We start from the raw sequence: 14,283 nt of genomic DNA on the forward strand, positions 1-14,283 counted from the left end.
CTGCTGATAAGGTTTTGGGCTTCCCAAGGAAACTGAACCATTGCTCGTCTCTCCTTCCCCTTGTCACTTTCCTGATCTGCAGCTGTGTCAGAGGATCTCAACAGACAACAGAAAATAACAAGCATCTCCTTACCTGAAAAACAATCACAATTAGGATCAATCTTGCAGTCACAATCTGATGGGGCTCCAGCAATGACAGAGATTTCGCCATTGGTTGTGACCTGCTGGATACGGTTGATTTTCCTTTCATCTGTCTCTGCGATGTAGAGGATTCCACTGTGGGACACGGCGATGGCCCTGGCTGACTCCAGCGTGGAATGGATGGCCACCTTGCTCACCAGGAAGTGGTCGATGCCGGGCACCTGGCAGTGAATGGGGCGCCCCGCAATAATCCGCACACGCCTGTTCTCGGAGATCTGCAGGACAATGTTGTTGTCCAGGACATACAGTGAATTGTCCAGAGGGTTCACTGTGAGGTCTGTTGGCCACTCTAACCGCACCTGGAAAAACCATTAAGGGGAAGGCAGGGAAAAAAAGAGAAAAAGACTCATTAGGGCAGTGTGGCAGTTTTATTAAACCATCTCTGATCACATCATCAAGACACCTGGCAGATTCTCTCAGCACTGCTTCTCTAGTACCTTTAATTAGGTTTGGAACAAGTTTCAACAAGCATAACTCTTTTCTGAGGTCCCACTCCAGTGTGGAACAAAATTTGATTTGAAAAGTAATTTAGCACCCTCTGAGAGGTATTTGCACAAGTCCATTAAAGCGGGAACTTTATTATACCTATGCAGTCATGCAAATAAAACACACACTTCATGTCATGCAACATCAGCCAGAAAATTTTCTACGTCTACATGTTATTGTTTCAAGGTTGCAGTCAATGCTGGCAGAGTGGAAAACAGTGAGAGGTTGTCAATGTCGTAACACTTTAATTGCCTGTTAGCACAAAAGGAAAATGACATAGTAGAAAAGTAGGACACATTTCCACTATTTATTTACTAAGCAAGAAATGTTAGTAAGACCTATATGCCACAAGAAATATAAGCTTGTTAATGCTTTTTAACAAAATAATACACCAATATATCATACTTTGTATGATACAGTAGCCAAGCCTAATTATTTATAATGATTTTGCTTTGTGAATTCATTATTTCAGTCATGGATTAAGTAAATTTGTCATACTTAAGGGTAGCTCTTTGCCTTTCTCCATGCAGGTAAGAGTGTCAACCAAACAAAATTTCAAACCAAGCTGGAGGAAATAGACGAAAAATTACCTCACTCATCTGATACCTGTTGCACTGTGATCTGGAGGAATTAAACATGCTTCAAATTAAAACTGGGGCTGCCTGTCAACCTGAAAGTCAACCAGTACACAGGCTGCTGATTGCAGCATGTGCTGGCCAGAGCTTCAAACTCCTTTTGCTGAGAAAGCTCCATGGGCAGCGCAGGATTGCTGAACTGGGTAACAACAGAGCAGGCTGGTCCCTCTCCCCAGCTCACAGCCAGTGGAGGATTTGGACTCCAGCTTGTCTCTGGAAAGGTCAGAAAACAACTGAGCCCCTGAGATTGCAAGAGATCACATTTTTGTCTGTCTCAGGATGCTTTACTTGTTATCCTTCATTAAGAGATGGCTGCTTTTACCTGCGTGGAATTTTTCTGGTGTAAATATTTCAGTCATCAGAAGACAATAATTACCAGCCTATATAAGATTTTATATGCTTTACACGTCACAGAAGCTTTTACTATTTCACTTACTGATTTTGATGCTGGTTTTGCTCATTTTTCCACTGTGCTAATTAAAAGCACTATGAATGTAGAGACTGCTGATGCTAACACAATGCTCAGCACTGAGAAATACCATATGGTGAAGTGTGTGGCCATCGCTAGCCACCTGCTTGCCTGGGGTCAGCTCGGGAACCAGGCTCGAGGCCAAGTCTCTCCCTTTCTCAAGCAGCAGTATTTCCTGAATAATCTCATTTCCAGAAGTACTTTGCTGGTTTGGTAACTGATGTTTTAATAATGTGAGGGCACTGTGGCTGCTGTGTCTCATCCTGCATGGTTACCACACAATTACGAAGGCTCACGGAGCAATCCAATTCCTCCTTGTGCCCAGTCCATTTGACCAGACAGCATCATAACTGGCATTAAGACTAATGCTGCTGGGCTCAAGATTTCTTCTGAACCAGGTGGCCGAGTCCTTCCAAATGATGATAAATGTGGTGAAACAGTTGGAAACACATTCCTCCCATAACAGTGCTGATTTCTGTGCACCTGTGACTGCCTGAGTTCCACCCACTGCTCTGAAGCTGGTTTGCACACCACTGTTAGCTCTTGGTTCAGCTGAGAGTTCACTGGGACACCAAATAAAACTCTTAAGTTAACAGAAAAATCTCTACAAGGCTTTCTCCAGGAAACTTGGAAAAAAAACATATTTGCAATGCACCTTTTAATGCAGAATAATTGATTGTTCTACCAAAGTAGATGGATTAGTTTTAATGGCAAACAGACACCTTCAACTTTAACGGTCTCCACAGATGGCATTGATGTAAAAATAATCTTTGATTAACTGTAACTAGACTATTCACAATTAAAAATCTGGGAGAAAGCTATCTATTTTACCATAATGACCTTGCCTAGCACCTGCCATGTCTTGATAGCTGGTTTTCCTTTGTGGACTAGCTGCACTGCCTCTGCCCAGCAAATAATGTGAAATCCTCCCACTGAGAAGGTATGTCTGGTGTCCTACAGATAAACAGGGACTGGTTTGGGCCTAAGCAACTTTTTCTCTGGTTTATTTGAGGCTGATTTGGTTTACTGAGATAGAAGAAACTCTTATGCAGCTGCACATTTCACTTGAAGCAACATGCCTAAAGCTTAACAGCTGTTAACTGCAAGCATATTTGCTTTTGTACTGCTCACATCTGTAAAACTAGCTGCAGTGAGGTAAAAGTAAATAAAATTTTAGTTGGAAACATCCAAACAGTTTTTGTTACTACACCAGAACTGCTGCCCAGCTCTCTGCTCTGCAAAGCTAACTGAATGTTATTCCTACAGCTTCCCCTTCTGTGGTTTAAAGCAGTCATGGATGTATCCATGGTTTAATCTCATCTGAAATATTAAAGGTAGCATACACCTGTCTGGAGATTGCAGCATAAAAACCAGCTGCTGCGCACTGCAAGCTTATGCTGGTGAAATTGGAGGGGAAAAAAGGTAAAATAGTCCAACTAAAATCAAACATACACAATAACACAAATCACTGAGCATTCCTCATCTGAACAAGAATTTCAGAGATTTAGAAAAAATATGCACTGTTCCTGTCAGGATTAGCCTTCATGACATCTTAAACTGGTGTAAGATGGGACTGCTGCTGTCCCAGTCCATCCCTTCTCCCAGCGCAGTCCCCAGCAGCAAGGCCAGTTTATGTGTTCCTATGGAGAGCAGGTTCAGGACAGTTTGCTGGCGAAAAACTAATCACCTAAATCAGCTTAAGCTGAAGTGTAACTGCACCCTCAGGTTCACTGTTACCTTGAAAAGTCACTGGTTGTTTACTTCTCGTTAAAGCAAGCTGCCCTCTGGCAGCTTCTGTGACCAAACCATCAGTTGTGTTCCTTCGAAGGCAATAAACATATTACAGAGAAGCACCTCAATTTTCATCTGATACCACTGTGCCTACTAAAGTTTTTCCAGACAAAACCTCAGTTAGAGTTAGAATATTAAATCAGTTAATATACCTTTTAATTTGAAGCAGTCCTTCACAAGTCCCTGTAAAAAAAGTCCTTTTCCATATATGTATATGTTTTTTCTAACTCAAAATTGGGCCAATTTCAAGCATCTTTTTTCTTATATTTAATGGGGCTTTTTTTTCTTTTTTTTTTTTTGAGCAGTGACCAGAAATGGCATTGCTGATTATCCTATTATAAACAACCAGCCAGGGTTTGTTTACTCTTCACAGACTAAAATTTTCAGGTGACAATTCTGGTTTGGTTCATGGGAGACTGAGTATATGCAATGGAAATCATTGACAAAACAAGTGAACCCTTGAGCAATGAGACTTTTTGCATGTAAGTATTAACATGCCAGCTTTTCTGGGAATTCAGCATTTAACTGTCAACATAAAGACTCCAGCTGTATCTAATAATCCATCTCTGGTTTGAGAAGTGCAAAATTAACGCCCACCGGTTTGGCTTTCTAATACATTTTTTCATGTCAAGTGTTCTGGAAAACACGGAGTGCACTAAGGTGGCTTCAGTTAAAAGAATTTTCACTGGGAGATCTCACCAAGGGCTGCAACACAGGCTGCAAGTGAATCGCTGCTCTGGCACCTGGAGCATCTCCTCCTCCTTCTTCATTGACCTGGGTGTCAGCAGAGCTGTTCCTCTCACATATTCTCACTCCTCTCTCTTGAGGAGGTTTTTTTCTCCTTCTTAGACACATTATCCCAGAGGTGTTACCACTGCTGCTGATGCCTTGGCCAGCGTTGGGTCCATCTTGGTGCCAGCTGGCCTTGGATCCACTGGACATGGGGGCTTCTCACAGAAGTCACCCCTGAAGCCCCCCTGCTACTAAAACCTTGCCACACAAACCCACTCCATTTTCCCACAGCAAAGCTTAACAACTAAAATACCATGAGTTTTTTGCCCAGAGGCACTGCTAGGACAGTCCACACTCATATACTTAACCATATGTGCCTGAAGATGTACACACATCCACAGGTTAGTTTGTGCAGAACACTGCTTCACTGTTGGTTTTGACCATATGGGTAAAACTTTCTGCACATTTTGCATGACATTTGATGGCTGTGCCATTTTTGGTACTGTTTTCAACAAATCATATCAAACAATTTACACCGTTCATATCAAAGTAAGACAAGTAAAGAGTGAAAAATTTATCCTTGTCTGCAAATGCCAGTTTCAAGAGCTTAACTGTTTGGTTGTGGGGGTAAATTTCACTGGGATAACTTTCATTTATCATGGATTAAAAGAAGCTGCACAAATCGCTAGAAAGGCTTCACCATTGCTTTGATTTCTTGCCATGCATTGCTTGTTTATTTTGATTCAATTTCACGTAGTAGCATGAAATTTATGCCAAAATTTTTCTGATAGTCCTGACTGATGGATTACTTCCTATCTGTGCTGCTCAGCTTCAAGCACTTCTGTCAATGCTACCTCTGCCTTTCTTCAGCTCTATGACATGCACTTGCAGACCTGCTCATAGCCTCTTCTGTATTTCTCTTTTGCTGCTAACTTACTTTTTAAAATTTCCTCTTATTTATCTCAAGAGTCATAGAATATCCTGAGAGAAAAGGACCTGCATGTATCATCGAGTCCAACTTCTGGCCTTGCACAGCACAGCCCCAAAAATCACACCATGTGCCTGAGGGCATTATCCAAATGCTCCTTGAACTCTCTCAGTCTCGGGGCTATGAACACTTTCTGTTCCAGTGCCTGACCACTGTCTGGGTGAAGAACCTTTTCCTAATACCCAACCTAAGCCTCCCACAGCTTCATACCATTCCCATGGGTCCTATTTATACTCACTTTAGATATTGTTTCCAGACCAAACCCTTTTACTCACCACAACGTCCTTCTAAACAGCATTTTTCCCTCTTCCTGCCTAAACCCTTCTTTCTGCTTCCTCCTAGAAGAGAAATGGCTCCAAGGAGAGACTCACACAGGCAGGCCATCAGGAGTGAGCCGGTAGTTTACAAGGCTGAAGGAGACTGGTTCTGCTTCCCTGAACTCTTTACAGGATGTCTCACTACATATATTTCTGTTTTTTTCCTGTTGACAATCACAGATATTTTTTCATCATTTTCTGTCTGTTTGCTCTCACTCTGGGCTCTTCCTTTTGTTGACACTGACACTGTCAGCTCCCCTCATCAGCTTTGCTCCTTTCTTAATGGCACACAGAGACACAATTCAGTTCCTGTGGTTTGACACTGGGGAACCCTTTCCTATGGTGGGATTACAGCCTCATCCCATGCTGGAGGAGCCTTTGTTTCTCCTGCTTCTGATACTGCATAGTATAAAACCCAGAATTTTACAGTTCAGCTCTAGCAGTCCCCTCCCTAGACTTCACAAATGCTACTCTCTGCACTCATTTATCCCCAGCAAAAAACCCAAATAAATGAGTTTTACAGCCTAATGGCTGCTGTTTTCTACCCTGGGCTGGGAAAGCAGCTGTGGTGCATTTACAGATGCAGCTCAGAGGTCTGAGGCCACCAGTTCTCCAGGCTCTTGGCTCAGACAGTCTCTCTGCCAACCTGCTTTTGCTGTCAGTTATTTCCAGCTGATGAGGGGCCCGCTGCAGGAGCACGAAGGAAAGGCACCACTTCAACAGTTTTCACTGCTTGTCTTTGCTTCACTTGCCACAAGACTTGCTGTGCTCTCATTTCCCAGTTCTCGTTTCATAATTTCTTATTATTTTTTACTGCTTCACAACTTCAAAGACCATATCTGGGGTCTACTAAACTGATAAGAAAAGTTGATTTCTACAGGGATGGTTTTCAAATCGTCTTTATTTAACAATAGAGGGAATATTATCCAGCATCACATAAGCACACTGACTATGAAAATCAATGGGACCTAGATTGCTAAGCCATTTAAGTCTGTTTAAACATGGTACCCATGGTTTACACAGGCTATGAAAGGAACACTTTGTTAAGTACCCAAAAGGAATTTATAAAATATTTAGAGCAGACTGGTACCTCTGAGAGGAGGAATCTTAGACTCTTCAATTAAAATATCTCAAAATAGACCATGAATTTGAATCTAACCCAAACATTCCTCCAGTGTTGGAGTCGGAATAGATGTCCTCCAAACATACTGCTGCAGGTAATTTTCACAGCCAAAAGGAGGGAATGGGACCAGGTGGAAATCTAGCTAATAACAGGACTGGCTCCATTCTGCCTCACTTTGTAACTCGCAGTTCCAGGTCCTGGGGCTTGTCAGACAAGATGGCACAGAAGTGGGGTTGCATAAATCTTAAGTTTTGGCTTCATCTTTCCATTTTGGGCTCAGAAGTTCTGGATACAGAAAGCCAGTGTGCTGCCAATGCAGATAAGGTAAAAGGAGTATCTTGAAAAGCTTTAATTGAGACAGTAATTAAGAGCTGTTTAAGAACAGTGAGGGGCTGGAGCTAGCATGTTATGGTGTCTTTTGTTTCCAAGAACTGCTGAGGTTCATAAAAGCATCTGGCCTGAAAACTGAGAGGATGAAAGAATACATAAAATTAAATTTTCAAAACTGAAAAAGGCAAACCACCTGCCTTTCAGCAACACCAACCACTGTGAATATATCACCCAAAACCTCAGACTCTGCCCTGAATTACGAGTCAAACTCAAAATGAAAATTTAAATTAAATTCTTGAAATTAAAACTTCCTGCAGATTTGTGCCCAGGAAACTGCCTGTCTCTGCAGGATCTTGACCCGTGACAACAACTCTGCTCCTCAGGGCAGAGCTCCTTTAACTCCAGGGATGGGCAGAAAGTGGGATTGGGGGAAGTGAAGGACGAGGAGTTGCTGCCAGGAGGCTTCCAGTTGAGATGTGGGAGCTAACACTGCTCCTCAGCCAGATCAGGGCTGTGAAACACCTTCCCACAAGAATCAGAACAAATGCCAACTCCACAGCTTTCACAAGAAAATACGAATTCACTTCTCTGGTTTAAGGTTTCCCTTAAGAGTTACACCATTAAACTCACAAATATGACTTCTGCAAGGGAAAGAAAATAGGATGGGCAAAATAGCTATTCTGCAGTTCATGTTTATGGCAGGGCATCTTCTATGGCAAATTCCTCCAATGTTATGTGATTCAGTAGTAATAGCTTTTTAAAACCCACTGTAAGAGTGAACTAATTCTTGACTAAATTGTAGCAGAGAGTTAAAGCAAAACAGCTACAGAAAAGTTTCATGATTATCTTCATATATTTTTTTCTCACAGATATAAAAATGGTAGGCAGAAAAAGCAACAGAAGTAATATGAGTCCTTACTTTTACAGAAATTAGCACCAAGATCAATTGTTATCACAAGAGGATTTTCTGCAACTGATCTTTCACAAGTATTTACACAATAGATCTTTCAACTGAGGAAAATGAATGCAATTGAACCAGCTGTGGTGCTGCACGGAAAGCAAACACATACTGCTGTAAGACCTCAAACAGCTAACAGAAAAAATCAGGCACCTTGCATTTTACAGAACAAACAAGACAACTGCATTCTGTGCAGCAATCCTTCTGTGTGAGCATTTATGTTGATTAAATACAAGAAAATGCACTGGAGAACATTTGATTTTAGTCTGAGACTGCAAGCAGGCACTCTGCTTTAAATTTCTGTCAGCTCAGGGCTTTGGTGACTGCTGTGCTGCATATTTGGATATGCATTGTCAGACTGTGCCAGAACAGCTTACAAGGATAACGTTTAGGACTAATGTTTTTTTAAGCAAAATTAAAGAACTACCACTTGACTCAATAACATACCTCAAGCCTGGGATGGATAAACTTAGACATAGAAGGAGAGGCATTGAATTTTCTACCTTCCAAAAAGGCTCTGAAAAAGAGATTTTAAAAGTGCACCTGAAATTTGTTCTGCAACACGTTCCTAATCAGATCAATAAATAGTTTCTGATTTCAGTAGCTGAGCTCTAGATCTAGAAAGGCATAGAATGGCTCCAGGCCTAGAAAGACTCCAAGGGCTCCACAGAAATGCTAGCTAGGGTCTAAGAAAAAGCTCTAAAAGGCTTTCAAACTATCCAAGGAGAAAGGTCCAGTGGCTCTCTAGCCATGCTCCAGAAGCCATGGATTCCCCTGCTCCAAAAGCAGTAGATCTAGAAAAAATCCTAGATGCCTTCAGAAAGACCCTTGATATTTCTAGCGAAGTCCTAAATATCTGGATCTCAGGCTTCTAGCAGCTTCTAGACCCAGAAGGCTAAAGGAATCCCTAGCAAATACTAGGTCTAGAAATGTCCTTTTAAAACCTGTTCCTTACTCCTTCAAACCAAATACAAAAAAAAAGAAGCAAATAGCATAAATCCTTCTGGTTGTCTGAAAGCATACAAAAATAATTTCACAATGAAATTAATTCCTTAGGACTAAACTACTTATACAAGTTTAAACCATGTGAACTCTTCTGATTCCCTGAATTTTTGGCACAGCTTTCATAAGCCACCCAACAGACTTATTGTAGCTCATGGCAACAATAGCAAAAATCACATTGGTTTTATTGTCACTATTGATATGGCCAAAGAATTTTAATTCTGAAGTGGCATGCAAAAAGGAAGAAAAAAGAAATACATATGGATGGAGGACCTAAAGGGTTTTACATCATATCATGACTTTCTCTGGTTCTCACCAGAGACAACTACATGCTGTTCAGTTTCCCACTTTGCTTTGAGCAGTTGATTGAATGGCCATTGAGTGATGTTCAGACATTTATGATTCCTGCAATGTGACCTACATTGCTAAACTTCATAAATTTATTCTCCAAGGCAGTGTATCATTTTGCACGCCATACTCATCCCAAAGGAAGCTATCAGCAAGAGATGAGGCCCAGTTTGTAAAAGCTGAATGTCCTTCAGACATTTTTAATTGTTTGTAAATGTGTTATTGTCAGAGTAACATACTATACAAAATGGTGCTCTCTGTCATTCTGTTTGCAGCTCTCTGTGACCTGAACCCCATAATGCACAGCCCTAAGCACACCCTCTGTGTGGCACACTACAAATGGGTCCAACCCACTTCTGTCTTGACATTTCCAATTTTTTTTCTCCACTGACACAGTGTCTTTTTATTATTTTTTACCTTGGCAAAACCAATGGTAGAAAACATGCTGGAGCAAACATGGTATCATGGAGAGGAGAAATCAGGCTTCCTTAGCTGTCACTGCCCAGGCTGCAGCTCCTGCCATGGTACTTGCTCTGACCAAACCAATGCAAAAATTTCTATCCCTGCAGTGTGTGACATCTCTGCAGGACAGACCACCTCTGGTGCCTGCTGCCCTCAAACCTGCCCTGTACTCAAACTCCAGACTTGTGACAACCCATTTGGTTGTTGCTCCCCTGGCCCCCTCCCTAAAAAAAAAAGCTGTGCAACATTTCCAAATGGCCAAACCAGAATACAGTGTGCAATCTGAAAGGCTTGGAATAGAGGCAGTAAAGAGAGCTCCACATAGAGCTCAGTTATTATTGTTATTCACTTAATAACACAAAAAACCTGTTACACCTGTGGGAGGTCCTTTAGCCCATAAATATGTGAAGGGCTGCTTGATGAGAGGAGGAAAGCAACATTCACACACTTCTAGTCCTGACAAATCTGAAAAACATGGCTAATGTAGGAGTTGCCTCCATCAAAATAGCTGTTTCTTAAATCACAGGGAAACCTAGCTAGTGAATGTGGATGAACCACTGAATTAAAACAAAAGGAGGGGCATTGCCTGCTTGGTTTGGCTCTGCATGTTCCTTTCAACACCCACATTCTCTTCTCAGTAGACTGTCTTGGGCCTTGGAGTCCAGGGTGGCAGGGACCATCATTCACTGTCTGATGATGATGCTCTGCAGTATATGGAGAAGCCACATACACCTACATGTATACAGACACAGTGGTAGATGCAGATATAGACAATAGATTAGGTATCAGTATCTCCTTCATGCTTACATTTTGACCATTATGTCTCTGCAACAGATGAAAAAAGTCAGATGCAGTAACCAATATATCTCAACACGCTGCAGCTCCCACCAGTCTGGCAAAGCTGTACTGAGCATTTTCAGCAGCGCAATTCAACACAGAAGGCATGGCCTCTGCCAAAAATAACTGACCCACTTGACTTCATCGTACTGAAACCATTTTTAGGTAAGAGAGATAATCAAAGGCTACTTGCACATATGGAATGAAAGGTGGAACATTGAGAGAAGTTGGTTGCTCATGAAAGACTGACAGGAGAGCCCAAAATAAGACAGGCTTCTCATCTGGGAACCCATTCCCCAGACAGCTAAGAGAGGCTCTGGAATTTGTGGAGCTGGGCAGTGAGCCATGGGTGGTGGGTGAGCTGTAGGAAGTCTGGGAGTGGCAAGGCAGCTTGGATGAGCTGGAATTGGTGGGTGGTTATATGCAAGGGCTTTGTGTGTGTGCAGGCAGCATTTAGTGAGTGCGGATGTTTCCTCTAGTTGGAAGGATGCACCTGAGAGCACCTGGGCTCAGGGCTGAGCTGCAGCCATCCAATTCTTGCAGAAGGTTTTTCCTTCTTGCAATTGCTAATTAGAAACAAATTTGTGGAAAAGAATTAAAACCTGTCACTATGTAGCAAGAAGTAAGAGGAAAGTCATGAGCAGACGTCTCCTTCACTTCCCCATCAAGTGTCTAGCACTGCTTCAACAATCAAAGGAAAGGATGCAATCGCTGGAAGAGTTCATTAAAATGTACATAGTCTTTTACTCAGCCATAATGGATTATTTATGGCAGATAATTGAAATAAATTGCTGTTTTGCAGGTGCCCAATACAAACAGAATATTTAGGCTTTAAAGTAGAAATTGCAGTGTGACTTCATCGGATGCTATCTTGCATCTATGACTAATATTTTGAATTCAGTGATAGAATAATTTGATTGGAATATAAATTAACTCTGATGAAACCAGCCTGCTTTCTGTTTAATATTCAAAAAATTAAATTATACACCTACGAGTTTGATTTATGAGCTCTCAAATATTTTTCACCTGAGGTCCCAATCCTATGAGTCTTTTCTCTCAGCTCCTATTGAAGAGCAGCTACTTAGCTGCTTCTCTACCCAAGGAAAAGATTATTTTCCCTTATACCGGAAAATCCTTTTTTTTTAAAAGGCTTTCAGCTTGGTTTTGCTTCGAAGTATGGATGCTAGTGACTGCTTGTTCTTGCATATGCCATTATGGCTGGAACGATTTTGTACAGACTTACGGTTTCTGAAGAGTAACACTTAATTAACTGAAATTAAGTGCTACTCATTTTTGAAAAGGTTTGAAAATGCCTCAGTGAAGACCTGTTCTGGTCTATTTTTCAGAAGCACATACTTTCTTGTGAGATACAAGTTGCTCCTTGCTACACACTCTCCAATCAATCCTTGCTACACCTACCCTTTCAATTAAGCTTGGTGAAGTCCTGGCTCCACTGAAGTCAGTGGCAAAACAGTTGCTGACTTTGCTGGGGCCACGACTTCTACTCGAGTTATCTTTTCTGGTACTCCAGCAAAGCCAGAGAAGAAAGAATATGAAATTAAGCAGTAGAGTAAAAGAACCAGAGAACAAGGTAACTTTATTTTGGAAAAAAAGTAACAGCTTTTGTGGGCTCCTTCATCCGGCAAGACCCAGAAAAAATAATAAAGTTCTTTTCTAAAAAGAAAAAAGCTCTGAAAGTCTTCTGTAAGGGAAGACCATGAATAAAAGAAAAGGGTCTGTAAATTGTTATTTCTGCTTTGTGTGCTTTGGTTCAGCAATTTCACAAATACATATAAGATGTGTTTCTGCAAATCACTGAAAAACGCACTTCAGCAATTTGGAATATTTATGCTGCATTAATTACACACAGCTAGAAGAATGTATCAGAAGACACACGGAGAGGACTAAAAGGAAAGGAAGAGCAGGAGTAGTTTTGCAATACTTTGCTACAGTGAAAACAAAGCTGTTCCTTTCTGATGGCACAATTAGAATATTATGCATCTAGTTTTAAAATATGCCTTTTGTTCTTTCTGCTTTCACAAGAATGCAGTTTATAATGTCAGGTACTAAGAGAAACATCTAAAGGAATAGTGTGTATTCTGACCTGCAATACTAATGAATTAATCAGCCCCATGTAATTCTGCAGTTGCTCTCCAATATTCTACTCTCAACCTGGCTTAAAAAGCCTAGAATCCATTTGGTTTTGTGCTGGCAGCTCACTCCCCCTGTTCTCACCTGGTCATCAGATCGTATTTTTGTCTTTCACATTTTTCTTTCCTTCCTCCAAACGTAGCCAGTAAAAGTTCTGTTCAGGCTGTGCTTGCTCCAATGAGCAGACCCTCATTGCTGCTTTCAAGCGAGGTCACTATGTCCTGGGAGCTTTTTGTTCTGCTCAAAAGGCTTCCACAATGCCACTGAAGCATATTGTGCCTGTGCAGATGCTGCTGGGGAGTGCCTGCAGCACTTATGACTGCGGGAGCAATGTCAGCGTTTGCATTTTTGAGATATATAATATATTTTCAAGCAATTCTGCTCATCTTTACTTCTGCTTCCCAGCAGTCTGTCTCTCACTTCACTATTTCAAGTAGGTCATCAACAACATTACTTATTGCCCTCTCCCCTCTCCTCCATCATTCAAAGCAGGCTGTCCAGGACACGACACTCCTGCCACACATGGGTCGCCTTTAAATGCTGTTCTAGAAATCTGCCTTTTAATGTGACCTGTGCAAGCAAATTGCCTATGTAAGTAACACTGTCACATTTTTATAAGGGAGCAAAACATTTTGCAGTGTCACTGAAGTTTATGTGAGGCAACACAATATAGATGGTTCCCCCACATGGAGAACTGCTGAACAAAGGCTGATGAAGTGCAAATGTCAAGAAAAAGTCTTCAAACCAGACCTTTCATTTTGGAACACAGCAGTGACAGTTATTAACACCATCAATCAGGTTGGAGCTATTGCTTTGGCATAGACTCATGCCTAGTGGGACTGACATAAGCACGAGAACAAGGCCATGGTTACAGGTGAAGGAAAAGCTCTTGGGATTCATTTTATGTTGACTTGCAAATGTTTGGTCTCTGTATTTGCAGTGACTGTGCTCGAGATTGGTTTAAACAGCTCCCAAATAATACCTGCAGCCACTCACACAGATATAAATGACTTGTGGTTTGGAGCAGTGGAAATTCAGCCCACATATTTCTCATGGGAGGAGAGATATAGGATGAAATTGCAAGATGGTAGAAATATCGGCTAATTCTCTCCTCAGCTTTCACTGTAGCAATGGAGGCAGAACAGCAAAGCTTATCACTCAAGATGAGCTGTAGTGTTTTTACTTTCGCACGAAAACTCCCACAACGTCAATATAACTTCCAAGAACACTGGATCTGATGAAGTCTGGTTTCCTAAGGACTTCCGTCGCATGGCTGACTGACTTGGGAGTTTAATAAGATCCAAGTGTGAAATGAAGTTTTCCTGTGAATCGGGCATTTATTACATCCTGAGTGGAATCTCTGGAGTTTAATAAAAGAAAGCTTATGATGCAGTATTTCCTTTTGAAAGGGCACTTTAGGTCTCTGTCCTCCAACTGGATTAATATTTTTTAT

At 41.5% G+C, this 14,283-nt stretch overlaps 1 protein-coding gene across 8 annotated transcripts in view; it reads right to left on the bottom strand.

The window, feature by feature from the left end:
* Positions 1 to 14,283, bottom strand: part of TENM1 (teneurin transmembrane protein 1) — an 829,655-nt gene that overhangs the window by 30,454 nt on the left and 784,918 nt on the right. For all 8 annotated transcript variants that reach the window (XM_032123523.1, XM_032123524.1, XM_032123529.1 and 5 more), the window contains one exon: positions 134 to 500. In XM_032123523.1, the coding sequence (XP_031979414.1) occupies positions 134 to 500 (367 nt within the window). The remainder of the gene's footprint in view (positions 1 to 133; positions 501 to 14,283) is intronic.

Source organism: Corvus moneduloides, chromosome 14 (genome assembly GCF_009650955.1).
Source record: "Corvus moneduloides isolate bCorMon1 chromosome 14, bCorMon1.pri, whole genome shotgun sequence".
Lineage (NCBI taxonomy): Eukaryota > Metazoa > Chordata > Aves > Passeriformes > Corvidae > Corvus > Corvus moneduloides.